The sequence below is a fragment of the Salmo trutta genome, chromosome 32 (assembly GCF_901001165.1).
Source record: "Salmo trutta chromosome 32, fSalTru1.1, whole genome shotgun sequence".
NCBI lineage: Eukaryota > Metazoa > Chordata > Actinopteri > Salmoniformes > Salmonidae > Salmo > Salmo trutta.
The window spans coordinates 18,177,188-18,203,360 of record NC_042988.1 but is presented as its reverse complement, the minus strand read 5'-3'; the positions used below and the strand labels follow the sequence as shown (position 1 = coordinate 18,203,360).

The 26,173-nt window shown below is 44.0% G+C and overlaps 1 protein-coding gene and 1 long non-coding RNA gene across 3 annotated transcripts in view; one reads left to right on the top strand and one right to left on the bottom strand.

Moving 5' to 3' along the window:
• The first annotated feature begins 750 nt into the window (after positions 1-750).
• On the top strand, positions 751-12,047 carry LOC115171313 (inward rectifier potassium channel 4-like). 2 transcript variants are annotated; one of them, XM_029728012.1, is made up of 3 exons: positions 751-1,006; positions 6,811-6,980; positions 10,383-12,047. In XM_029728012.1, exons 2-3 carry the CDS (start codon positions 6,943-6,945, stop codon positions 11,962-11,964), a joined length of 1,620 nt encoding a protein of 539 aa, XP_029583872.1. In that variant the 5' UTR covers positions 751-1,006; positions 6,811-6,942; the 3' UTR covers positions 11,965-12,047. The 2 variants fall into 2 exon arrangements, with proteins under 2 accessions (XP_029583872.1, XP_029583873.1); XM_029728013.1 differs by lacking the exon at positions 6,811-6,980.
• LOC115171315 (uncharacterized) overlaps positions 1,588-26,173 on the bottom strand; it is a 33,625-nt gene continuing 9,039 nt past the window's right edge. Inside the window, exons 2-4 of the long non-coding RNA XR_003871173.1 lie at positions 4,126-4,210; positions 3,977-4,040; positions 1,588-3,513 (exon numbers count right to left, since the gene is read on the bottom strand). This is a non-coding gene — a long non-coding RNA (uncharacterized LOC115171315). The remainder of the gene's footprint in view (positions 3,514-3,976; positions 4,041-4,125; positions 4,211-26,173) is intronic.

Here is a 26,173-nt window from a genome sequence, read left to right as displayed (position 1 = left end):
AGGTTAATTATCTGCAATTTATTTTCAATATTACAGCAAAAACATGTCAAGTTATGATGAGAGTTCAGTGCAACTTCAGATTTCACACGGACCATTAGGTCATATCTATGAATGAAGTTCAGACAAATCCCATATACACTGTTCTCATAAATATCTGTTCTCATAAATAACGTGCAAAATCAAGAGAGAAAAAGGACAACTTTACAATACTACACTTTATAAAGTCTCCTATTATGTAAAGGACTGGCAGAGTGCCTTAGGGGAGTGTATGACTGTGGCTGGAGACTAACATGCATTGACAGTGAGACTGACTGCACTGGCAGAGATAATGGGCTGGAAACCAGCCCGAGAGCCACTGTGAGTGGGTAAAGATTTCAAGGAACTGAAATGATGGTTTATTCTATACAAAATTCAGTCCAAGTGACTTGGTAGTGTATTAACAAGGTTATAACAACTTTGATACCCATTCTTACAACTACTTCATATTCATCTCACCACAATTATCCCAATGAGACATAGATTTGAGATGCAGTCAACCAGTAAAATGAGAAGGGGACGCATCATGTAACGCCTACACATATACATAAAGACATGAGGGAGACATAATCAAACTGACAAGCACCCCCTCGAACCCACACACTTTGCACAGAGTAAATTGACACAGCATTTGGAGACTCCAGTGCACGAGTCTGTGGAGGAGAGCGCGCACTGACCGGATTACAGGAGACAGTTAGAAGTAGCAGAGGACAACAAAGGATTAAAAAACAAAAGGGAAAAAAAACAATAAAGATATGCAAAAATGTGTGATTAATGTGAATGGAATAAGAGAGTGGAAACAGAACAGGATAGAACTATTGCTGAAAGGCAAGGCGTACAACAGAGACTCCTGGGGTAACACATCCTTCCTTCCAAAGACTGCGTGGACTTTTCAGAATTGAGGTTATAATTCAGAAGTGGATCTAAACAACAAGCAAGCTGCACAACAAAATAACTTGTTGTTTTTAAGGTAAGCCTGGCCTAATTTATCAATTATCCTAAATCATAACCTAAAATGCGTAAAGGTCCCCAGTGTCCAATACACATTAGAATGTCAAGACATTTGTGGTGGGAAACAGGATTAACAGACTTCACCAAGTGAAAATGTATTACTATTCATTTTCACAGTGTTTGAAATGTATTTTCAAAAAGGTAATCTACAAATAATGAAGGCTTGTTCTGAAACCAGTGAGAATCAAATGCCTCTTCTATATCATGGTTACTGGAACAGCTGTCCTGTCTCACCTGGGTATGCTACTATTGATAAGATGAGTAACCTTGGTTTTACTTAGATTCTTAAAAAATAACCTGGTTAATAATTATCAAAGAAACATTTAAACTGGTCGGAGCAATATTTTCATTTATAATAGTGAACTTGGTTATTTGGATATCTCCTACTAAGTATTTGACAATAATATTTGCTCAAGACATTTGCATGAGACACTTATACACTACCATTCCCCATTAAAGTTAGTCCTTCCATCAGTCTAGAGCTCAATGAGGCGCTGCGTCAGCCAGTCCATAATCATATACGTCAAGGAAACTGCTGTGTAGGGATAGAGCAAACAGGTGCTTTATTATACAGGTCAATCGTATTTCATCTCTAGGGCATCCAGGTATCGGTCATAGTCATCTGCTGTTACCACAGTAAGACCTGCTCCTCTGTAGGTTCATTTAGTCTGTGTTTGAGGTAATCACAATGTTTTGTTCACAAACTGAGAGTGAATTAACCCAGGGTTTACAGACCCATACACAATAATGGATGACATTCAAATGTCAAAGTTACAGTAAACGTGTACAGAGGAAAATGTCGATAAAGGATGGATCTGTAGAGTCGCCTACAGCACACCAGAGCAATAAACAGGAGACAGGGACAGGGAGGATATATAAATAAACACAGGGAGCAGAAGCTCATGAAAATTAGAGGAAAGTTGATGTTGTAATGAAACGGATAATCCTACAGTTAACTCTGTGTGGCCAGGCGATCCTTACTGGTAAAACCCGCTTGTGATTCTGCATCTGTGTTCTAAAAACTGGGATTTAGCAACGATGAAACAAGTTATTATCTTTTTCCAAGTACAAAGCCAACACCACCTTACGTTTCCCATATAATTAGAATTTTCAGCATATTTCTAAAACAACATTTATACAGGTTAAAATAATAGCACAATAGAAGTAGTAATAAAATGAACAAAGCAGAGAATTCACCCCATTTAGCTGCAAAAAGAATGACTTTGATCTACTTTTCCCTTCATTATGTAACACTTTCCTTGTTTAAACACACAGCCCTCATTTGAAGCAATGCCTGCTGACTGGGGTTGAGCTGACTGGAGTTGATCAATCACTACTTAGTACGGGGCTGTTGTTGACTGACCCTAATTAGGGTACTCTACCCTAGCTGTAAACAGACAGAGAAGGTTCCAGATCGTTCAACATGATTGACATGCAGGGAGACAGGAATAGATCTGTTACAAATAAAGGGTGATGGGAATTCCTAGACTGTCAGATGTCATTTGGTCATGTTTCTTTGACACAGTGGCTCATGGAAGATTTTTTTAATTTTTAATTTGTTCCACTTGTTGAGTTGTAAAAATGATATCAGTAAACCTTCTTAGTGAAATCTCTGAGCCCAGACTGGATAGATCAACTGAATTTCTGGCTTGTTCGTGGAACTGACAAGATTAAAATAGTTTATTATGATCATAATCTAATTTGACCAGACAAAGTTTTGCATCTGAATGGATTCAGGAAATGTACCAAAGCCAGAGAAAATAAAGGTCAACAAAGACAAACTCATTCCCACTACTGCCAACATTAAGTACTGTTGTAACAGGCTCTTATTAGCCACTTCATGTTTGATAATTCAGTTATACAATCCCAAACCCTGCGTCTGGTATTAGAATAGCATGTTTTATTTTCACTTAGGATGGGGTATGGGCTTTAACTGTAGCGTTTGAGAAAACAAGGAACTTGTGGTTGGGTCCACCTTAATTCTTCTCTTTTTTTATTAGTGTCCTTGTAGGCCTACATCCCATTGGATTCTCATCAACAAATACAAACATTTTTCATAATGACAACAAGAAACACATTGCAACCGAACCTTACCCATTTTGAACAGCCATCGATAGGTTCATACGCATACTGTTCCTTTTTATACATCTCAGAGAGGACTGCTTGGGCCCACCTTGTGTATTATCTTCCTATGTGTTTGAGATATGCCTTGATGTGCAGTAAGGACCCATATGCCAAATGGTATGTAATCCTGCTCCAGTGATTAACCTGGGACAAGATGTGGTTTAGGAGATGTCCTGTTGGCGTCGTCATCATTCCACAACACTGTCCGCCACCAGCACCGTCTCCCTCCTTTTCTTCTCTCCCCGTGAGGGATTAGGGTGTGGGAAATCTGAACCAGGTCACTCTATTTAGATCTGCCTTTCATATCACTTCTTTGAGACTAGAGATTAGGAGACTATTCATCTGCAATTTAAGAGATTATGGGTTAAGAATGGCCTTGCCAGACAAGTACATGTAAAGATACAGTAAAGGAAGCCTCTCCTCCCCAGCCAACACACACACACACACACACACACACACACACACACACACACACACACACACACACACACACACACACACACACACACACACACACACACACACACACACACACACACACCTCCTGCTCAAGGGGGATTAAGTATCTGTATCTGTGTTGTGTAACAAAGATTCTTCTTCAGATGTTCTCTTCCCAAAGTGAACTCTTTCTATGCACTCAACATCTCCCTACACTGTGATGATGAGGGACTGTTAGATGTCATTTTGTTAAACCTCTGTGAATCAGTTTAAGATGTGTTCTGTTTACTCTTGAATCTTCCTCTCTCCGTGACTCATCCTGAAGAGCTCTTACTAGCCCCCTCCACCATGTCTCTAGTGGCCTTACCGTTTCGCTCCATCCCCCTCGCTTCACCACACAGTCACCTTCCAAATTCCACAATAAAGGCTTCCTATGGAAAAGACTCGCTGTTAGTCACCTGCAGCCCTGCATCTGTACCTGTCTCATTTCGACTCCTGTAACCAAAACGTAATCACCATCATGATTACTCCGGCATTGACGGATAGGATCTTCAGTGTAATCATGTCCTCAGGTGATGTTGTCCTCCTGAACCAGGAGTACCTGTGGGGGAAGACACAACATAAGACTACTGGGAAGTGTGAAAAACATTGTTAACAATCCTAACAATGTCACTGTATTGTACATTCAGTCATAGAGAGAGAAAAATATATTTATGTCAAAGTTCTTGCAGAAATTTCCATTGGCAACCATGTTTGGCTTTGTGGACTGTCACATACATCCTGACATCTGGCGGTTGATCTGTCAGGAAAACTGGCCCTGTCGTGCAGAGGTCTCAAATGATGTAGTTTCACAATGACACAAAACCTTTGCATGTTTTCACAAAATAAAGCTACAACTGCTACCTTGATCTGGGATTTCTAAGTGTTTTATATCGTAGGTATTATGATGCAAGGATTATGAGAGGGATTTCTTTGACATAGATACGTAATGGCAGAAACAACCCTGAGCCGTTTTCTAATATTGCGTGATGTTAGGAAATTTGGAGATCATGGTGGAACCAAGTTGTTTAGTTTCGTTGAAGTCTTTATTTAGCGCCGAAATGAAGTAATGGCAGGTGTATTTTCAGTTGTGACATTGGCCTCTATAAAGAGACAAATAACACAATCAACCACAGAGATGTATTACCTCAGGACTGAACTCTTACTTGAAGATATACAGTACCAGTCAAAAGTTTGGACACACCTACTCATTCAAGGGTTTTTCTTTATTTTTACTATTTTCTACATTGTAGAATAATAATGAAGACATAAAAACTATGAAATAACACATATGGAATCATGTAGTAACCATAAAAAGTGTTAAACAAATCAAAATATATTTTATATTTGAGATTCTTCAAAGTAGCCACACTTTGCCTTGATGACAGCTTTGCACACTCTTGGCATTCTCTCAACCAGCTTCATGAGGTAGTCACCTGGAATGTATTTCAATTAACAGGTGTGCCTTGTTAAAAGTACATTTGTGGAATTTCTTTCCTTCTTAATGTGTTTGAGCCAATCAGTTGTGTTGTGTCAAGGTAGGGGTGGTATACAGAAGATAGCCCTGTTTGGTAAAAGACCAAGTCCATATTATGGAAGAACAGCTCAAATAAGCAAAGATAAATGACAATCCATCATTACTTTAAGACATGGTCAGTCAATATGGATAATTTCAAGAACTTTGAAAGTTTATTCAAGTGCAGTCGCAAAAAACATCAAGCGCTATGATGAAACTGGCTCTCATGAGGACCACCACAGGAAAGGAAGACCCATAGTAACCTTTGCTGCAGAGGATAAGTTCATTAGAGTTACCAGCCTCAGAAATTGCAGCACAAATATATGCTTCACAGAGTTCAAGTAACAGACACATCTGAACATCAACTGTTCAGAGGAGACTGTGTGAATCAGGCCTTCATGGTCAAATTCCTGCAAAGAAACCACTACTAAAGGACACCAATAATAAGAAGAGACTTGCTTGGGCCAAGAAACATGAGCAATGACATTAAACTGGGGGAAATCTGTCCTTGGTCTGATGAGTCCAAATTTGAGATTATTGGTTCCAACTGCTGTGTCGTTGTGAGACGCAGAGTAGGTGGACGGATTATCTCTGCATGTATGGTTCCCACCGTGAAGCATGGAGGAGGAGGTGTAATGGTGTGGCGGTGCATTGCTGGTGACACTGTTAGTGATTTACTTAGAATTCGAGGCACACTTAACCAGCATGGCTACCACAGCATTCTGCAGCGATATGCCATCCTATCTGGTTTGCGCTTAGTGGGACTATCATTTGTTTTTCAACAGGACATTAACCCAACACATCTCCAGGCTGTGTAAGGGCTATTTGACCAAGAAGGAGAGTGATGGAGTGCTGGCCTCCACAATCACCCAATTGAGATGGTTTGGTATGGTTTGGTATGAGTTGGAACGAGTGAAGGAAAAGCAGTCAACATGTGCTCAGCATATATGGGAACTCCTTCAAGACTGTTGGAAAAGCATTCCAGGTGAAGCTGGTTAAGAGAATGCCACGAGTGTGCAAAGCTGTCAGCAACGCAAATGGTGGCTACTTTGAAGAATCTAAAATGTAAAATATATTTTGATTTATTTAACACTTTTTTGCTTCCTACATGATTCCATATGTGTTATTTCATTGTTTTGATGTCTTCTCTATTATTCTACAATGTAGAAAATAGTAAAAATGAAGAAAAACCCTTGAATGAGTAGGTGTGTCCAAACTTTTGACTAGTACTGATTGTTTGTAACCCAAAAACCGGGTCACATCAAATCATAGTTCTCTCAATAAAATATACTCACACTAAATCACTTATGAATGTTGAGGGATAGTTATCAAAATCTGATGATATGGTGATGCACAGGTACAGATGTAGGATCTTAATTGGATCATTATTGTTTTGGCTGAGAATTTTCCTGAGAAGCAGGAAATATAGATGAGCTTTGTGATTTCATACATTCACTGAAAACCTGCAGTTATATTAACAGTATTTCACTTTTCATGTAGTCTCATTTTGACCAGCTAATAGCCTAACCACCGATCATGCAACATTATGGACTAAATGTTTGAATAATTTTGCTGCAGGACTATTAAGATCCTACACCTGTACTGTGTAGGAATCTTGGCAAAATGTAAAATCTTTCTCCCTGTAGTGGTCTTCACCGGGGGATGCCGTCCATGCACACATTGACAGTTGCCATGCCGATACCAAATCTTTCGCAGTAGACTACTTGCCAGGGTGGAGTCCAGCCTCCCACCCCACTTATAGACCTACTGACCACCTGATGATCACTGGTGCCATGGGAACAGCACGGGCCAACAGGTGAGGACGCCATGAATGGAAGCTGTCATACCTGTGTCATACCCAGCGGTGTAAAGTACTTAAGTAAAAATTAAAGTACAACTTAAGTAATTTTGGGGATATTACTATTTATATTTTTACTTATATTTTTACATTTACTTCACTACATTCCTAATGAAAATAATGTACTTTTTACTCTATGCCTTTTCCCTGACACCCAAAAGTACTCGTAACATTTTGAATGCTTAGCAGGACAGGAATTCAGACACTTATCAAGAGAACATCACTGGTCATCCCTACTGCCTCTGATCTGGCAGACTCACTAAACAGAGAACATCACTGGTCATCCCTACTGCCTCTGATCTGGCAGACTCACTAAACAGAGAACATCACTGGTCATCCCTACTGCCTCTGATCTGGCAGACTCACTAAACAGAGAACATCACTGGTCATCCCTACTGCCTCTGATCTGGCAGACTCACTAAACAGAGAACATCACTGGTCATCCCTACTGCCTCTGATCTGGCAGACTCACTAAACAGAGAACATCACTGGTCATCCTACTGCCTCTGATCTGGCGGACTCACTAAACAGAGAACATCACTGGTCATCCCTACTGCCTCTGGTCTGGCGGACTCACTAAACAGAGAACATCACTGGTCATCCTACTGCCTCTGATCTGGCGGACTCACTAAACAGAGAACATCACTGGTCATCCATACTGCCTCTGGTCTGGCAGACTCACTAAACAGAGAACATAACTGGTCATCCTACTGCCTCTGATCTGGCAGACTCACTAAACAGAGAACATCACTGGTCATCCCTACTGCCTCTGATCTGGCAGACTCACTAAACAGAGAACATCACTGGTCATCCCTACTGCCTCTGATCTGGCAGACTCACTAAACAGAGAACATCACTGGTCATCCCTACTGCCTCTGATCTGGCAGACTCACTAAACAGAGAACATCACTGGTCATCCCTACTGCCTCTGATCTGGCAGACTCACTAAACAGAGAACATCACTGGTCATCCTACTGCCTCTGATCTGGCGGACTCACTAAACAGAGAACATCACTGGTCATCCCTACTGCCTCTGGTCTGGTGGACTCACTAAACAGAGAACATCACTGGTCATCCTACTGCCTCTGATCTGGCGGACTCACTAAACAGAGAACATCACTGGTCATCCATACTGCCTCTGATCTGGCAGACTCACTAAACAGAGAACATAACTGGTCATCCTACTGCCTCTGATCTGGCGGACTCACTAAACAAGAGAACATCACTGGTCATCCTACTGCCTCTGATCTGGCAGACTCACTAAACAGAGAACATCACTGGTCATCCCTACTGCCTCTGATCTGGCAGACTCACTAAACAGAGAACATAACTGGTCATCCTACTGCCTCTGATCTGGCAGACTCACTAAACAGAGAACATCACTGGTCATCCATACTGCCTCTGATCTGGCAGACTCACTAAACAGAGAACATCACTGGTCATCCTACTGCCTCTGATCTGGCAGACTCACTAAACAGAGAACATCACTGGTCATCCCTACTGCCTCTGATCTGGCAGACTCACTAAACAGAGAACATCACTGGTCATCCCTACTGCCTCTGATCTGGCAGACTCACTAAACAGAGAACATCACTGGTCATCCTACTGCCTCTGATCTGGCAGACTCACTAAACACACATGCTTTAATTGTAAATGATGTCTGAGTGTCGGAGTGTGCCCCTGGCTATCCGTAAATAAATAAAAACAAGAAAATGGTGCTGTCTGGTTTGCTTAATATAAGGAATTTGAAATAATTTCTACTTTTACTTTTGATACTTAAGTATATTTTAGCAACTACATTTACTTTTGATAGCTAAGTATATTTAAAAACTTTTTGACTTTTTCTCAAGTAGTATTTTACTGGGTGACTTTCACTTTTACTTGAGTAATTTTCTATTAAGGTATCATTACTTTTACTCAAGTATGACAATTGGGTACTTTTTCCATCACTGGTTATACCTTATGTCCCCAAAGCCTGCAATGCTTCTCCTTATTTGTGTTATTACAGGGAAATGGACAACCTTAGCTCGCCAATGTACAGTTGAAGTCGGAAGTTTACATACACTTAGGTTGGAATCATTAAAACTAGTTTTTCAACCACTCCACAAATGTCTTGTTAACAAACTATAGTTTGGAAAGTCAGTTAGGACATCTACTTTGTGCATTACACAAGTAATTTTTCCAACAATTGTTTACAGACAGATTATTTCACTTATAATTCACTGTATCACAATTCCAGTGGGTCAGAGGTTTACATACAATAAGTTGACTGTGCCTTTAAACAGCTTGGAAAATTCCAGAAAATGATGTCATGGCTTTAGACGCTTCTGATAGGCTAATTGACATAATTTGAGTCAACTGGAGGTGTACCTGTGGATGTATTTCAAGTGGGAAGCTTGTGGAAGGCTACCCAAAATTTTTGACCCAAGTTAAACAATTTAAAGGCAATGCTACCAAATACTAATTGAGTGTATGTAAACTTCTGACCCACTGGGAATGCGATGAAAGAAATAAAAGCTGAAATAAATCATTCTCTCTACTATTATTCTGACAATTCACATTCTTAAAATAAAGTGGTGATCCTAACTGACCTAAAACAGAGAATTTCTACTGAGATTAAATGTCAGGAATTGTGAAAAACTGAGTTTAAATGTTTTTGGCTAAGGTGTATGTAAACTTCCGACTTCAAATGTACATAACTTGAATATCAAATGAATGGAACCAAAATAGTGCAAACATTAAAAATTAAATAATTATATGGTTGAATATAGTTTCCTGATCAATGGAGCACTATAAATTGGTCAATATAATGTCTGTATGTCCCATTCAACATAGGCTGTCAAGAGACTTGGCTCATGTATAATCCCTAAACCCATGATGACCGCAATCCCTCTCACATAGCTAAACACAACTCACCTTCCCAGGTTATCCTCTCCAAAGGAGAGAGACAGGTCAGTCTGATCAATATTAAGAGGTTACCAGAGGTAGGTCAAATGGTCTTGAGGAAAGTGAGAAAGCATACTTTCATGCTACCTTTGTATTCAAGAAGGATACCCTTATAGGACTGTAATACATTTCTCATTCACAGCATATCCTTTCTAAGCGCGGTCTTAATGCATGAGAGAATGTGAGTCACACATTATGTCTCTCACACTGTGCAGAGTTGGCAAGCTATGCATAGTCACTGTGTCCTGTAGGGCACACTGGTAAGACCAGATAGCCCAATGAGATTACGGACACTGTATTATAACCTCAACTCTTCCTGTTCTACACCCTCTCTCAAACCACTCTCACATCTCTTGCATCACTCTGGTCAATTTTCTTATTTATCCATACTTTCCCCTTTTGTTAACCCAACAGGTACAGCTTCGTAGCACCAGATGAGGAGGGCCTGAAAATCTCCACCCTTGGGCTCCACAACGGCCACAGCTCGCCAAATAGCCGGTTCCTCTCCCCTAGTGGCACATCCGGAGGAGATAGGATATCAGGAGCCATAGGTCATAGGATGAACAATTACAACGGAAAGATCTCTACTACAGGAACGAGCCAACTAAGAAGTCGCTTCGTCAAGAAAAATGGGCATTGCAACGTGGTATTCTCTAACATGGAGGAGAAATCCCAACGTTACCTGGCCGACATCTTTACCACCTGCGTGGACATTCGCTGGAGATACTTACTACTCCTCTTCTGCTCGACCTTCCTGTCCTCCTGGATGTTTTTTGGAATAATCTTCTATTCAGTTTCCAGAGCCCATGGGGATTTTGATGAGCACCCTGGAATGAGTTCCTCTTCAGGGTTGGAAGGGAATGGGCTTGGGGTTGGTGAAGTTGAAGGGGTGCAGAAAAAGTGGCAGCCATGCCTCCTTCATGTGGAGGGCTTGGTCGGAGCCTTCCTATTCTCCGTCGAGACCCAGACCACCATTGGTTATGGGTGGCGCTGTGTCACTGAGGAGTGCCCTGTGGCAGTGATCACAGTCGTGGTCCAGTCCATAGTGGGCTGCATCATTGACTCCTTCATGCTTGGCACAATCATGGTCAAAATGGCACGCCCTAAGAAGAGGAACCAGACCCTGCTGTTCTCGAAAAACGCTGTGATTTCCCTGCGCGATGGCAAGCTGTGCCTCATGTGGCGGGTGGGTAACCTGCGCAAGAGCCACATCGTGGAGGCCCATGTGCGGGCACAGCTCATTCGACCCTACGTCACGGCAGAGGGAGAGTTTATCCCTCTAGAGCAGAGGGATCTCAACGTAGGCTACGACGAAGGCATAGACAGACTCTTCCTGGTTTCTCCTCTGGTTATCGTCCATGAGATCGACGAGGACAGCCCCCTGTATACTGTGAGCCGGGCTGATCTGGAGTCTGATGACTTTGAGATCGTAGTGATCTTGGAGGGCATGGTGGAGGCCACCGCCATGACCACCCAGGCCCGCAGCTCCTATCTGGCCAAGGAGATCCTATGGGGGCACAGGTTTGAGCCTGTGATCTTTGAGGACCGAACCAAGTATCAGGTGGACTATGCTCGCTTCCACAAGACCTACGAGGTGCCCTCCACACCCCACTGCAGCGCCAAGGAGCTCAGTGAGACGGCCAGCCGGCCTGCCTCATCTGCCTCCTCCCACTCAGTATTCCCAACCAGCCCCAGAATCCCCCAGCACCTCGTAACCCCCCACTCCCCCAGCGCCTTCTGCTATGAGAATGAGGTAGCACTGAGCTGTGGAGAGGACGAGGATGAACTGGATAGGCAAATGGGAAAAGACAGGGAGGAGGAAAGCAGGAATTCAGTTTCTGTAGACTTTCATAATTTGTTTCAGGACACAGCCACAATGACATCCGGCAGCAACGTGCTGTGCGTTTTGGACATGGACAATCAGATGGATTTTGACATTCTACAGACTACTATTACTCGTGATCCACTGACATATAAAAGTGAGTCAGGAATCTGAGGCAAAGGGATGGCACCCTCAGACCCTACCCAACCCCTCCATTCATATAGTTGAAATTGGAAGTTTACATACACTTAGAGTCATTAAAACTCGTTTTTCAACCACTCCACAAATTTCTTGCTAACAAACTATAGTTTTGGCAAGTCGGTTAGGACATCTACATTGTGCATGACACAAGTCATTTTTCCAACAATTGTTTACAGACAGATTATTTCACTTATAATTCACTGTATCACAATTCCAGTGGGTCAGAAGTTAACATACAATAAGTTGACTGTGCCTTTAAACAGATAGAAAAATTCCAGAAAATGATATCATGGCTTTAGAAACTTCTGATAGGCTAATTGACATAATTTCAGTCAATTGGAGGTGTACCTGTGGATGTATTTCAAGGCCTACCTTCAAACTCAGTGCCTCTGTGCTTGACATCATGGGAAAATCAAAAGAAATTAGCCAAGACCTCAGAAAAAAAATTGTAGACCTCCAAAAGTCTGATTCATCCTTGGGAGCAATTTCGAAATGCCTGAAGGTACCACGTTCATCTGTACAAACAATAGTACGCAAGTATAAACACCATGGGACCACGCAGCCGTCAAATCGCTCAGGAAGGAAACGCATTCTGTCTCCTAGAAATGAACGTACTTTGGTGCGAAAAGTGCAAATCAATCCCAGAACAACAGCAAAGGACCTTGTGAAGATGCTGGAGGAAACCGGTACAAAAGTATCTATATCCACAGTAAAAAAATCTATATCGACATAACCTGAAACGCCGCTCAGCAAGGAAGAAGCCACTGCTCCAAAACTGCCATAAAAAAGCCAGAATACAGTTTGCAACTATACATGGGGACACAGATCGTACTTTTTGGAGAAATGTCCTCTGGTCTGATGAAACAAACATAGAACTGTTTGGCTATAATGACCATCATTATGTTTGGAGGAAAAAGGAGGGTGATTGCAAGCCGAAGAACACCATCCCAACTGTGAAGCACGGGGGTAGCAGCATCATGTTGTGGGGGTGCTTTGCTGCAGGAGGGACTGGTGCACTTCACAAAATAGATGGCATCATGAGGACGAAAAATTAGGGGGATATATTGAAGCAACATCTCAAGAATTCAGTCAAGAAGTTAAAGCTTGGTCGCAAATGGGTCTTCCAAATGGACAGTGACCCCAGGCATACTTCCAAAGTTGTGGCAAAATGGCTTAAGGACAACAAAGTCAAGGTATTGGAGTGGCCATCACAAAGACCTGACCTCAATCCTATCGAAAATTTGTGGGCAGAACTGAAAAAGCGTGTGCGAGCAAGGAGGCCTACAAACCTGACTCAGTTACACCAGCTCTGTCGGGAGGAATGGGTCAAAATTCACCAAACTTATTGTGGGAAGCTTGTGGAAGGCTACCCGAAATGTTTGACCCAAGTTAAACAATTTAAAGGCAATGCTACCAAATACTAATTGAGTGTATGTAAACTTCTGACCCACTGTGAATCTGAAATAAATCATTCTCTCTGCTATTATTCTGACATTTCACATTCTTAAAATAAAGTGGTGATCCTAACTGACCTAAGACAGGGAATTTTTATTAGGATTAAATGTTAGGAATTGTGAAAAACTGAGTTTAAATGTATTTGGCTAATGTGCATGTAAACTTCCGACTTCAACTGTATATACCAACCTGTAGGTCTTGAAGTGAGGTCTTCCTTTTGTATTTTGCACGTTTTGCTCTGGATTTAGTACTAGATCTACACCCCTTTCGCCTTGCCAACATTATTTTGTACTTTTACCCGAGCCCATGTTTTTGTTTGTGGAGAGAACCAAATGGGAGGCTGAGGTAGTGGTTCTACTCTGCACACCTCACCCATACGTGTACCTCAGGGCTGTGGGACAGTCACCTAGAGAGGTAATTACAGATGAGATTGTATGAACGAGTGACTTTTTTAATGAGGTAATAGGAAAGGAACACCAAGAGATGGACAGTTCCAGTAGAGAGCTGAGGATGAGACAAATAATGACTTGTTGAGACGTGTGTAATGAAGGATAAACAGACATTTGACCAAAGGAGGACTTCTGCTTCAGAAAGTGTCTCAGAAGGAAATGTGCAGGGAAGACACCCAGAATATTTGAGTGACATTCAAGTAGGTAGGTATGATGTTTATCTACACAGTCTTATTACATAGTTTGTTTCATTTGGACACGATACATGATATTTTGATGTGTAATCAACCTCCAGTGTTCTGTAAAGATGACTGGTGATATGACATGTAATATGAATCATACTTGGGTTCAAATACTATATCAACTCTCAGTTCAGGTGTGGAATATAACAGACAGGATAGTTTTCTGCTTTCTACTATTTGCACTATTTTTCTTCGGTCAAGTTTTCCTTTGAGTCCATCATTTACACATTTACACATTTACACATTTACACACATTGTTTTCATAGTGTCTTTAGCATAGATCAATAAATCATTTATCGGTTGTTACTGTGCGTAATAACAACAATACAATGACCAATGCAATCATTGAATAATCATAGCTAAGGGTCTTATTGTCTGAAATCCAGTTCTTTATTTGCTGGAAAAAAGAACTAGGTGTTTTCATTTTCCAGAATTAGGTAGTTTTTTCTCACATTTTTATTAAAGGCCTGTTTTTGTGTTGCAAAAGGAGCATGAATGTAACATAATGGAAAGTCCCTCTCTTCAGTGTATATCAATAGAGGACTTATCATAAGTTACTTATCTGGTCTCTCATGTCCCCTTTAAGACATTCCCTCTCCCGATAGATACCTTTGGGGGAATCATCTGAAAGCAGTTCTCTTTAGAACATGAGAAAAATAAAAGTTGATTCTAGAGAGACTGAATATAGAAACATCTTTGTGTATTCCAAAGTTTCTATATTTCATCTCTTTCCCACTAAGTCATATATAAACAACATTGTCTTGTTTGTTGGCATATGGTTTGTGTATGAAATTATTAAAATAGTTTTTCTGACCCTTCTCATGCACCGTAGCTCCTGTTGTGTGTAGTTGTCTGAAAGATGTACATGTACCTTGTCTGTTTACTGCACTGCACCTGTTTTTCTCTTCACCTTTATCCAACAACATTTTGTTCTTGAGTAACTTTTGCCATTTTTACATCTGCAAAATTGTTTGTGAAGATTATATAAACTTGAATGTGTGTGTGTGTGTGTGTGTGAGAGAGAGAGAGAGAGAGAGAGAGAGAGAGAGAGAGAGAGAGAGAGAGAGAGAGAGAGAGAGAGAGAGCACTGGGCATTCAGTATGACAGTAGGCTTTTCAAGTCAAAACTTGCACTTTTTGAAATAACCAGACCTTTGTGACAGTTGAGGCACACGGGAAACGTTGTTACCACAATGCAACTGCTACTTTACATTTTTACAATGAACGTACTGTATTTGACGGGTAGTGGGTACATTTCGATATGCTAGCAGCTGCATGGAGGAAATGCTGAGCGATAACGGAGAGGAATCTTTATTACGGTACTATATCTGGTTTATAATGTGTGTTTGTAAAACAAACCAATTGTGTAATATTATTTCCTAAGAGAATTGTGTTGATTTATCTCTGCCGCTCAGTCTTCCTGCTTGCGCGTCTCTATTAACATGCCATGTGTGGAGAAACAGAACAGACATATTCCCTGACCAACACAAGCTTGAACAGCGAGTAAATCATAGAATGCACTTTATTCCTTGTGTATACCTTTGGATGTTGAAAATAAATATGTATAATGTATATTATTTGACTGTCTCTGTACATGTAGAATATGAACAATATTTGTGCGCTAACTAAGAAACAGTTGAATCCAGATGAGAACATCCAGGAAGTGAGGAGATAATAAAGGGATAGAAGGATGGAGTTGTTGTTCTCATGCCGTGCCACTAGGTGACTCTGAACACCATCAGCGAGGTCTACAGCAGAGAATACTGGGGCAAACGTTCCCTCTAGTGGTGTATTTGTTCCAGTGCGTTCACCACCCAGCTCCCTAGATCAACTATCAGACTGAGGCAGTTATGTCTGATCTCTCATGCTGTGTTAAGCGACTTACGGGACTCTTCAAAACAAGAATATCCAAATGTAAAATGAAAAGCATCAAATCGTAAAATACGTAGTGTATCAAGGGGATCTGAGGCCATTTCTGATTACAAGGATTCTCTGGAGCAGGAAATCAAGGACAGGACAGAGTCGTCTCCGGGAGTCGTGGTCTGATGTCCAGAAACAGATGCAGCCTCAACACAAGACAGAAGAAAAACTGACTCAATCGTCCAAAAGAAAACTGTGGTTTCTGTACCAGAGTCTGGCAATAAGGTTACAGAGAGCTGTTATGGAACCTTCAGAGATACGCTCAAGTAGTTCCCACCTGGTCTTGGTAGAACAGATAGGGAATCTGAATAGGGGTCACAGAGGTCAAATAGTGGTGCAGACAAACCCAGGCACATTGCCAGGTTCTTTGAACCCTGCCTCACTGAACACACTGCATATCTGATATGAGCTCCAAGTTAGATGTGTCTTAGCCAGAGCAGGTGTGCAGAGGTACCTAATATAATTATAATAATACATGCCATTTAGAAGACACTTTTATCCTAAGCGACGTAAAATCATGCGTGCATACATTTTCTGTATGTACAACTACATTTTACTTCCCTTATCCAAAGTCCCTTATCCAAAGTTCCTTATCCAAAGTTCCTTATCCAAAGTCCCTTATCCAAAGTTCCTTATCCAAAGTCCCTTATCCAAAGTCCCTTATCCAAAGTCCCTAATCCAAAGTCCCTAATCCAAAGTCCCTAATCCAAAGTCCCTGTCCCAGTCTTTGTATCAGCATGGACAGTTATTTTATTTATACATCTGCGTTTGAGTACTACTCTGTCTTAATGAGAATTTTCCTCTCTCCCGATTTTAATTAAGTTAAAATCACCCTCCTCTTCAGGCTAATGAGGCACTTCCCCTTTCAGCGTTTTCTTCATTAATCCCCCCATCCCCTACTCGATCCTCTTCTCGATCCTGCTTCTTTCACATGCATTGCTTGCTGTTTGGGGTTTTAGGCTGGGTTTCTGTACAGCACTTTGAGATATCAGCTGATGTACGAAAGGCTATATAAATAAATTTGATTTGATTTGATTCTCTATCCCCCTGCTCTATCCTCTTCTCTATCCCCTGCTCTATCCTCTTCTCTATCCCCTGCTCTATCCTCTTCTCTATCCCCCTGCTCTATCCTCTTCTCTATCCCCTGCTCTATCCTCTTCTCTATCCCCTGCTCTATCCTCTTCTCTATCCCCCTGCTCTATCCTCTTCTCTATCCCCTGCTCTATCCTCTTCTCTATCCCCCTGCTCTATCCTCTTCTCTATCCCCCTGCTCTATCCTCTTCTCTATCCCCCTGCTCTATCCTCTTCTCTATCCCCCTGCTCTATCCTCTTCTCTATCCCCTGCTCTATCCTCTTCTCTATCCCTGCTCTATCCTCTTCTCTATCCCCTGCTCTATCCTCTTCTCTATCCCCTGCTCTATCCTCTTCTCTATCCCCTGCTCTATCCTCTTCTCTATCCCCTGCTCTATCCTCTTCTCTATCCCCTGCTCTATCCTCTTCTCTATCCCCTGCTCTATCCTCTTCTCTATCCCCCTGCTCTATCCTCTTCTCTATCCCCCTGCTCTATCCTCTTCTCTCTATCCCCTGCTCTATCCTCTTCTCTATCCCCTGCTCTATCCTCTTCTCTATCCCCCTGCTCTATCCTCTTCTCTATCCCCCTGCTCTATCCTCTTCTCTATCCCCCTGCTCTATCCTCTTCTCTATCCCCCTGCTCTATCCTCTTCTCTATCCCCCTGCTCTATCCTCTTCTCTATCCCCCTGCTCTATCCTCTTCTCTATCCCCTGCTCTATCCTCTTCTCTATCCCCTGCTCTATCCTCTTCTCTATCCCCCTGCTCTATCCTCTTCTCTATCCCCTGCTCTATCCTCTTCTCTATCCCCTGCTCTATCCTCTTCTCTATCCCCTGCTCTATCCTCTTCTCTATCCCCTGCTCTATCCTCTTCTCTATCCCCCTGCTCTATCCTCTTCTTTATCCCCCTGCTCTATCCTCTTCTCTATCCCCTGCTCTATCCTCTTCTCTATCCCCTGCTCTATCCTCTTCTCTATCCCCCTGCTCTATCCTCTTCTCTATCCCCTGCTCTATCCTCTTCTCTATCCCCCTGCTCTATCCTCTTCTCTATCCCCTGCTCTATCCTCTTCTCTATCCCCTGCTCTATCCTCTTCTCTATCCCCCTGCTCTATCCTCTTCTCTATCCCCTGCTCTATCCTCTTCTCTATCCCCTGCTCTATCCTCTTCTCTATCCCCCTGCTCTATCCTCTTCTCTATCCCCCTGCTCTATCCTCTTCTCTATCCCCTGCTCTATCCTCTTCTCTATCCCCTGCTCTATCCTCTTCTCTATCCCCTGCTCTATCCTCTTCTCTATCCCCTGCTCTATCCTCTTCTCTATACCCCTGCTCTATCCTCTTCTCTATCCCCTGCTCTATCCTCTTCTATATCCCCCTGCTCTATCCTCTTCTCTATCCCCTGCTCTATCCTCTTCTCTATCCCCCTGCTCTATCCTCTTCTCTATCCCCCTGCTCTATCCTCTTCTCTATCCCCTGCTCTATCCTCTTCTCTATCCCCCTGCTCTATCCTCTTCTCTATCCCCTGCTCTATCCTCTTCTCTATCCCCCTGCTCTATCCTCTTCTCTATCCCCCTGCTCTATCCTCTTCTCTATCCCCCTGCTCTATCCTCTTCTCTATCCCCCTGCTCTATCCTCTTCTCTATCCCCTGCTCTATCCTCTTCTCTATCCCCCTGCTCTATCCTCTTCTCTATCCCCCTGCTCTATCCTCTTCTCTATCCCCCTGCTCTATCCTCTTCTCTATCCCCTGCTCTATCCTCTTCTCTATCCCCTGCTCTATTCTCTTCTCTATCCCCCTGCTCTATCCTCTTCTCTATCCCCTGCTCTATCCTCTTCTCTATCCCCCTGCTCTATCCTCTTCTCTATCCCCTGCTCTATCCTCTTCTCTATCCCCCTGCTCTATCCTCTTCTCTATCCCCTGCTCTATCCTCTTCTCTATCCCCTGCTCTATCCTCTTCTCTATCCCCCTGCTCTATCCTCTTCTCTATCCCCTGCTCTATCCTCTTCTCTATCCCCCTGCTCTATCCTCTTCTCTATCCCCCTGCTCGATCCTCTTCTCTATCCCCTGCTCTATCCTCTTCTCTATCCCCCGGCTCTATCCTCTTCTCTATCCCCTGCTCTATCCTCTTCTCTATCCCCTGCTCTATCCCCCTGCTCTATCCTCTTCTCTATCCCCCTGCTCTATCCTCTTCTCTATCCCCCTGCTCTATCCTCTTCTCTATCCCCCTGCTCTATCCTCTTCTCTATCCCCCTGCTCTATCCTCTTCTCTATCCCCTGCTCTATCCTCTTCTCTATCCCCCTGCTCTATCCTCTTCTCTATCCCCCTGCTCTATCCTCTTCTCTATCCCCTGCTCTATCCTCTTCTCTATCCCCTGCTCTATCCTCTTCTCTATCCCCCTGCTCGATCCTCTTCTCTATCACCTGCTCTATCCTCTTCTCTATCCCCCTGCTCTATCCTCTTCTCTATCCCCTGCTCTATCCTCTTCTCTATCCCCCTGCTCTATCCTCTTCTCTATCCCCCTGCTCGATCCTCTTCTCTATCACCTGCTCTATCCTCTTCTCTATCCCCCTGCTCTATCCTCTTCTCTATCCCCTGCTCTATCCTCTTCTCTATCCCCTGCTCTATCCTCTTCTCTATCCCCTGCTCTATCCTCTTCTCTATCCCCCTGCTCTATCCTCTTCTCTATCCCCTGCTCTATCCTCTTCTCTATCCCCTGCTCTATCCTCTTCTCTATCCCCCTGCTATATCCTCTTCTCTATCCCCCTGCTCTATCCTCTTCTCTATCCCCCTGCTCTATCCTCTTCTCTATCCCCTGCTCTATCCTCTTCTCTATCCCCCTGCTCTATCCTCTTCTCTATCCCCTGCTCTATCCTCTTCTCTATCCCCCTGCTCTATCCTCTTCTCTATCCCCCTGCTCTATCCTCTTCTCTATCCCCCTGCTCTATCCTCTTCTCTATCCCCTGCTCTATCCTCTTCTCTATCCCCCTGCTCTATCCTCTTCTCTATCCCCCTGCTCTATCCTCTTCTCTATCCCCTGCTCTATCCTCTTCTCTATCCCCCTGCTATATCCTCTTCTCTATCCCCCTTCTCTATCCTCTTCTCTATCCCCCTGCTCTATCCTCTTCTCTATCCCCTGCTCTATCCTCTTCTCTATCCCCCTGCTCTATCCTCTTCTCTATCCCCTGCTCTATCCTCTTCTCTATCCCCTGCTCTATCCTCTTCTCTATCCCCTGCTCTATCCTCTTCTCTATCCCCCCTGCTCTATCCTCTTCTCTATCCCCTGCTCTATCCTCTTCTCTATCCCCTGCTCTATCCTCTTCTCTATCCCCCTGCTCTAATCCTCTTCTCTATCCCCCTGCTCTATCCTCTTCTCTATCCCCTGCTCTATCCTCTTCTCTATCCCCCTGCTCTATCCTCTTCTCTATCCCCTGCTCTATCCTCTTCTCTATCACCTGCTCTATCCTCTTCTCTATCCCCTGCTCTATCCTCTTCTCTATCCCCTGCTCTATCCTCTTCTCTATCCCCTGCTCTATCCTCTTCTCTATCCCCTGCTCTATCCTCTTCTCTATCCCCCTGCTCTATCCTCTTCTCTATCCCCTGCTCTATCCTCTTCTCTATCCCCTGCTCTATCCTCTTCTCTATCCCCTGCTCTATCCTCTTCTCTATCCCCCTGCTCTATCCTCTTCTCTATCCCCCTGCTCTATCCTCTTCTCTATCCCCCTGCTCTATCCTCTTCTCTATCCCCCTGCTCTATCCTCTTCTCTATCCCCCTGCTCGATCCTCTTCTCTATCCCCTGCTCTATCCTCTTCTCTATCCCCCTGCTCTATCCTCTTCTCTATCCCCTGCTCTATCCTCTTCTCTATCCCCTGCTCTATCCTCTTCTCTATCCCCCTGCTCTATCCTCTTCTCTATCCCCCTGCTCTATCCTCTTCTCTATCCCCCTGCTCTATCCTCTTCTCTATCCCCCTGCTCTATCCTCTTCTCTATCCCCTGCTCTATCCTCTTCTCTATCCCCTGCTCTATCCTCTTCTCTATCCCCCTGCTCTATCCTCTTCTCTATCCCCTGCTCGATCCTCTTCTCTATCCCCCTGCTCTATTCTCTTCTCTATCCCCTGCTCTATCCTCTTCTCTATCCCCCTGCTCTATCCTCTTCTCTATCCCCCTGCTCTATCCTCTTCTCTATCCCCCTGCTCTATCCTCTTCTCTATCCCCTGCTCTATCCTCTTCTCTATCCCCTGCTCTATCCTCTTCTCTATCCCCCTGCTCTATCCTCTTCTCTATCCCCTGCTCTATCCTCTTCTCTATCCCCCTGCTCTATCCTCTTCTCTATCCCCTGCTCTATCCTCTTCTCTATCCCCCTGCTCTATCCTCTTCTCTATCCCCTGCTCTATCCTCTTCTCTATCCCCCTGCTCTATCCTCTTCTCTATCCCCTGCTCTATCCTCTTCTTTATCCCCTTGCTCTATCCTCTTCTCTTTCCCCCCTGCTCTATCCTCTTCTCTATCCCCTGCTCTATCCTTCTCTTCCCCTGCTCTATCCTCTTCTCTATCCCCTGCTCTATCCTCTTCTCTATCCCCCTGCTCTATCCTCTTCTCTATCCCCTGCTCTATCCTCTTCTCTATCCCCTGCTCTATCCTCTTCTCTATCCCCTGCTCTATCCTCTTCTCTATCCCCTGCTCTATCCTCTTCTCTATCCCCCTGCTCTATCCTCTTCTCTATCCCCTGCTCTATCCTCTTCTCTATCCCCCTGCTCTATCCTCTTCTCTATCCCCCTGCTCTATCCTCTTCTCTATCCCCTGCTCTATCCTCTTCTCTATCCCCCTGCACTATCCTCTTCTCTATCCCCCTGCTCTATCCTCTTCTCTATCCCCCTGCTCTATCCTCTTCTCTATCCCCCTGCTCTATCCTCTTCTCTATCCCCTGCTCTATCCTCTTCTCTATCCCCTGCTCTATCCTCTTCTCTATCCCCCTGCTCTATCCTCTTCTCTATCCCCCTGCTCTATCCTCTTCTCTATCCCCCTGCTCTATCCTCTTCTCTATCCCCCTGCTCTATCCTCTTCTCTATCCCCTGCTCTATCCTCTTCTCTATCCCCCTGCTCTATCCTCTTCTCTATCCCCCTGCTCTATCCTCTTCTCTATCCCCCTGCTCTATCCTCTTCTCTATCCCCTTGCTCTATCCTCTTCTCTATCCCCCTGCTCTATCCTCTTCTCTATCCCCCTGCTCTATCCTCTTCTCTATCCCCTGCTCTATCCTCTTCTCTATCCCCCTGCTCTATCCTCTTCTCTATCCCCCTGCTCTATCCTCTTCTCTATCCCCTGCTCTATCCTCTTCTCTATCCCCTGCTCTATCCTCTTCTCTATCCCCCTGCTCTATCCTCTTCTCTATCCCCCTGCTCTATCCTCTTCTCTATCCCCTTGCTCTATCCTCTTCTCTATCCCCCTGCTCTATCCTCTTCTCTATCCCCCTGCTCTATCCTCTTCTCTATCCCCCTGCTCTATCCTCTTCTCTATCCCCTGCTCTATCCTCTTCTCTATCCCCTGCTCTATCCTCTTCTCTATCCCCTGCTCTATCCTCTTCTCTATCCCCCTGCTCTATCCTCTTCTCTATCCCCTGCTCTATCCTCTCTATCCCTGCTCTATCCTCTTCTCTATCCCCTGCTCTATCCTCTTCTCTATCCCCTGCTCTATCCTCTTCTCTATCCCCTGCTCTATCCTCTTCTCTATCCCCTGCTCTATCCTCTTCTCTATCCCCTGCTCTATCCTCTTCTCTATCCCCCTGCTCTATCCTCTTCTCTATCCCCCTGCTCTATCCTCTTCTCTATCCCCTGCTCTATCCTCTTCTCTATCCCCCTGCTCTATTCTCTTCTCTATCATCTGCTCTTCTCAGAATACACAGTCTATTTCCAGTATCTATACAAATGGGCACAATTTGGACCTCTTAACCTTAGAGAAGTGGTCAGGCATTTTGCTCAGCAGATGAAAAGGTTCAGAGTGGGGAGGACTGGTTTGTAGCTTCAAGCCCTGAGGCAATACCACTTTATTAGTTAGAGAGTGTGTTCTCTTTACCACCCGTAAAAGAGAGGGGGTGGGCTACATGCTGGCTATAAGAGTGGTTTGGGGCTCATACCAACTCTATTGTGCATTGTCTCCAAATGGAAAAACTTGGACTCAACAGTGACCCATTGTGTGGCCTTTAACTCTCCATTACTATGCTAATTATGGGATGTGCCTGCCTCCATCATCCCCTTCCCCTCCTTTCTCATTCTCCATCTCTCCTTCCTGACCGTCCTCATCTCTCCTTCCCGACCGTCCTCATCTCTCCTTCCCGACCGTCCTCATCTCTCCTTCCTGACCGTCCTCATCTCTCCTTCCTGACCGTCTTCATCTCTCCTTCCCGACCGTCCTCATCTCTTCTTCCTGACCGTCCTCATCTCTCCTTCCTGATCTCTTCTTCCTTTAACCTCCTTCATCCCTCACCCATCACCGTATTTTCATGACCCTATTCAAGCGCTTCCTGCTGTACCTCTCTTTCTTTTCTTCTTTCCGGTCGTTCTGTCTTTCCTCCTCTCTCTGTAAGACTATTTTTGCCTCTCTTCAGTCAGTATTTACATTGTATTTTCAAACACATTAAACACATTAGACTTTTAATCCGTCCATTTATCTCACTCTTGCATCATTCACTTTTCATATTCCCTCTTCCTCTCTCCCATACATTGTCTTAAAATGTCAAGCTCTGCTAAATGACGTAAATGTAAAAATGTAAATGTTAATAAGATGTATGTTCAGGCATGCCTTTCACTAAGAACTATTTTGGCACATTTCCCATCTGTCTCAATCTTGCTATCCTCTTTCACTTGCCTCGTCCTTTCAGCTGAGGTACTCGGTTAGAGGTGTAAGGTTACAGATTCCCAAAAGAATTCCTCCCAGGGGGAACTAGCTTTTTCCCAGATGAAAACGACAAGTCTAAAGCTTCTCTTTTTCTTATTAGTCAGTCACTAATACACTACTACTGAAGCTGATGTTACAAAACATATTTCAAATAAAAAACATGAGCTGGAGCACACCCAGAGAAAATGATTTAGTGTAGAGGTGCTGACTAACGGAGAATAAACTGGAAGCTACAAAAACAAAGAGAGTCGCACACTCCATATATATAACCTCCCAGTAATATATTAGGTAAAAACACATCACTGGTAGCGAAACATTGGTGGTATCATAACCAGGGGATTACTGGTAGGTACATAACATATTTCAACCAACTGATGTGACTGTGTGTGAAATCTAACCTATCCCCACTGTGTTTCCTGCTCTAACAATGTCACAGCCAGCTGGCAACCAACAAATCACTCATCTGTTTTCTCCATGATTCAACAAGCGCGTCCAAATGATCCAAGAGACGGAGTAGAATAATAACCCCTCTCTGGTACATAATGACCAGGATGCACTGCATTAAGTGGGCTTCGTACAAACTGGGTTTTGATTGCAATGGGATTTCAATGTCACAACACATTTGTTCGTGTTACATCGGGGTGTTACATGTTTCTGTCCCCAGTCTGCATACACAACAACGTCACATTTGAAGACAGCCTGTGGTATAAACGTTACTACCCCAAGGGAATCAATCTAATATTGATTGATGATGAACACATACAACCTGCTGTAGCAGCACATTTCTCCCTTTCCCTTGTACAAGGAGTCTTGTGTCCAGCATGTGTTCATCGAAATGGATTCACACTGATGTTATTTGACTCCGGCTCTTGTCTGTTTACATGTAATGGGATTACATCCAGTGTGCCAGTAACGGAAGTTAAACTGACGAGACCTCAATCACACATGACTTCATCAACTAACACAACTCATCACCTGGGAAACTGAGTGTTGCTGTCTATCAGCTGCTGATCAGTAGATCATCTGTATCTAGGTTACATCATATGGACACATGGTTTGGAGGGAGTCTAAGACTATGTCTGTCTGTGTCTGTGAGTATGTAGCTCTGCTGTGTGTGTGTGTGTGTGTGTGTGTGTGTGTGTGTGTGTGTGTGTGTGTGTGTGTGTGTGTGTGTGTGTGTGTGTGTGTGTGCATGTGTGTGTGCGCGTGTGTGCGCGCGTGTGTGTGTGTTTCGTGTTTGAACCCTAGCTCACATGGGCAGAGTGAGGGAGGGCCGCAGGGTGAGGAGGCTGCTCCCCATCTCCCTCTCCTCTTTCATCTCTCTCTCCCGGCCTCCAACAACGAAGTCTTTCATTCGGGCATCTCTATGGCCGCCCTCAGACCCCCCCGAGGCCCCCACCCTTTCACGCTGCTTAATTCAATGTTCCGAGAAAAACTCATGATTGGAAAGTGACTCACTTTTTTCTGTATCCACCCCACCACCCTCATCTCCCTGCTCTTCTACTTTCTGTGTTTTCGCCACCAAAACAACATCTGCCCTGATGCACAGGAAGGAATGGGACACATCATCACCGGTGGCAACAGTATTGTCATGTGGTCAGAGAGTGTGAGAGCATGGAGTCAATGACACAAGGGTTAAGAATAGGTAGCCAAAACACAGGTCAGATATGTGTCTAAGGAGGGGGAGAGGGCAGAAGGGGAGGGGGGAGAGGGCAGAAGGGGAGGGGGGAGAGGGCAGAAGGGGAGGGGCAAGGGGGAAAGGGCAGAAGGGGAGGGTGAGGGGGAGGTAGAGTGACATGCCGGGTGATTGATCAAAGGGATGGATAAAGACGACTCAAAACGAAAGATGAAGAGGGAAGACCCGAGGGAGGAAGGGGAGGGTGAGGGAGAGATTGGCATCTGCTCTCACTACCTGAGAGTCTTCCAACAAATCACGCAGTAGACCCAAGACCACTGCTGCTGGCACCACAGGCGATGCATGATCACATGAGCAAACAACCTGGCTTCTGTCTGTGGGTTCTACACGGAATACAAATCAACACTCTTTGCAATTCTTTTTATGGTATAATAACACATAACTTAAGACTGAAGAACACCAATGATTAAGAGGGGGGGCACCTTTCCTCGTCCACAACATGCACTATGCTCCAAATATATTTTTAAC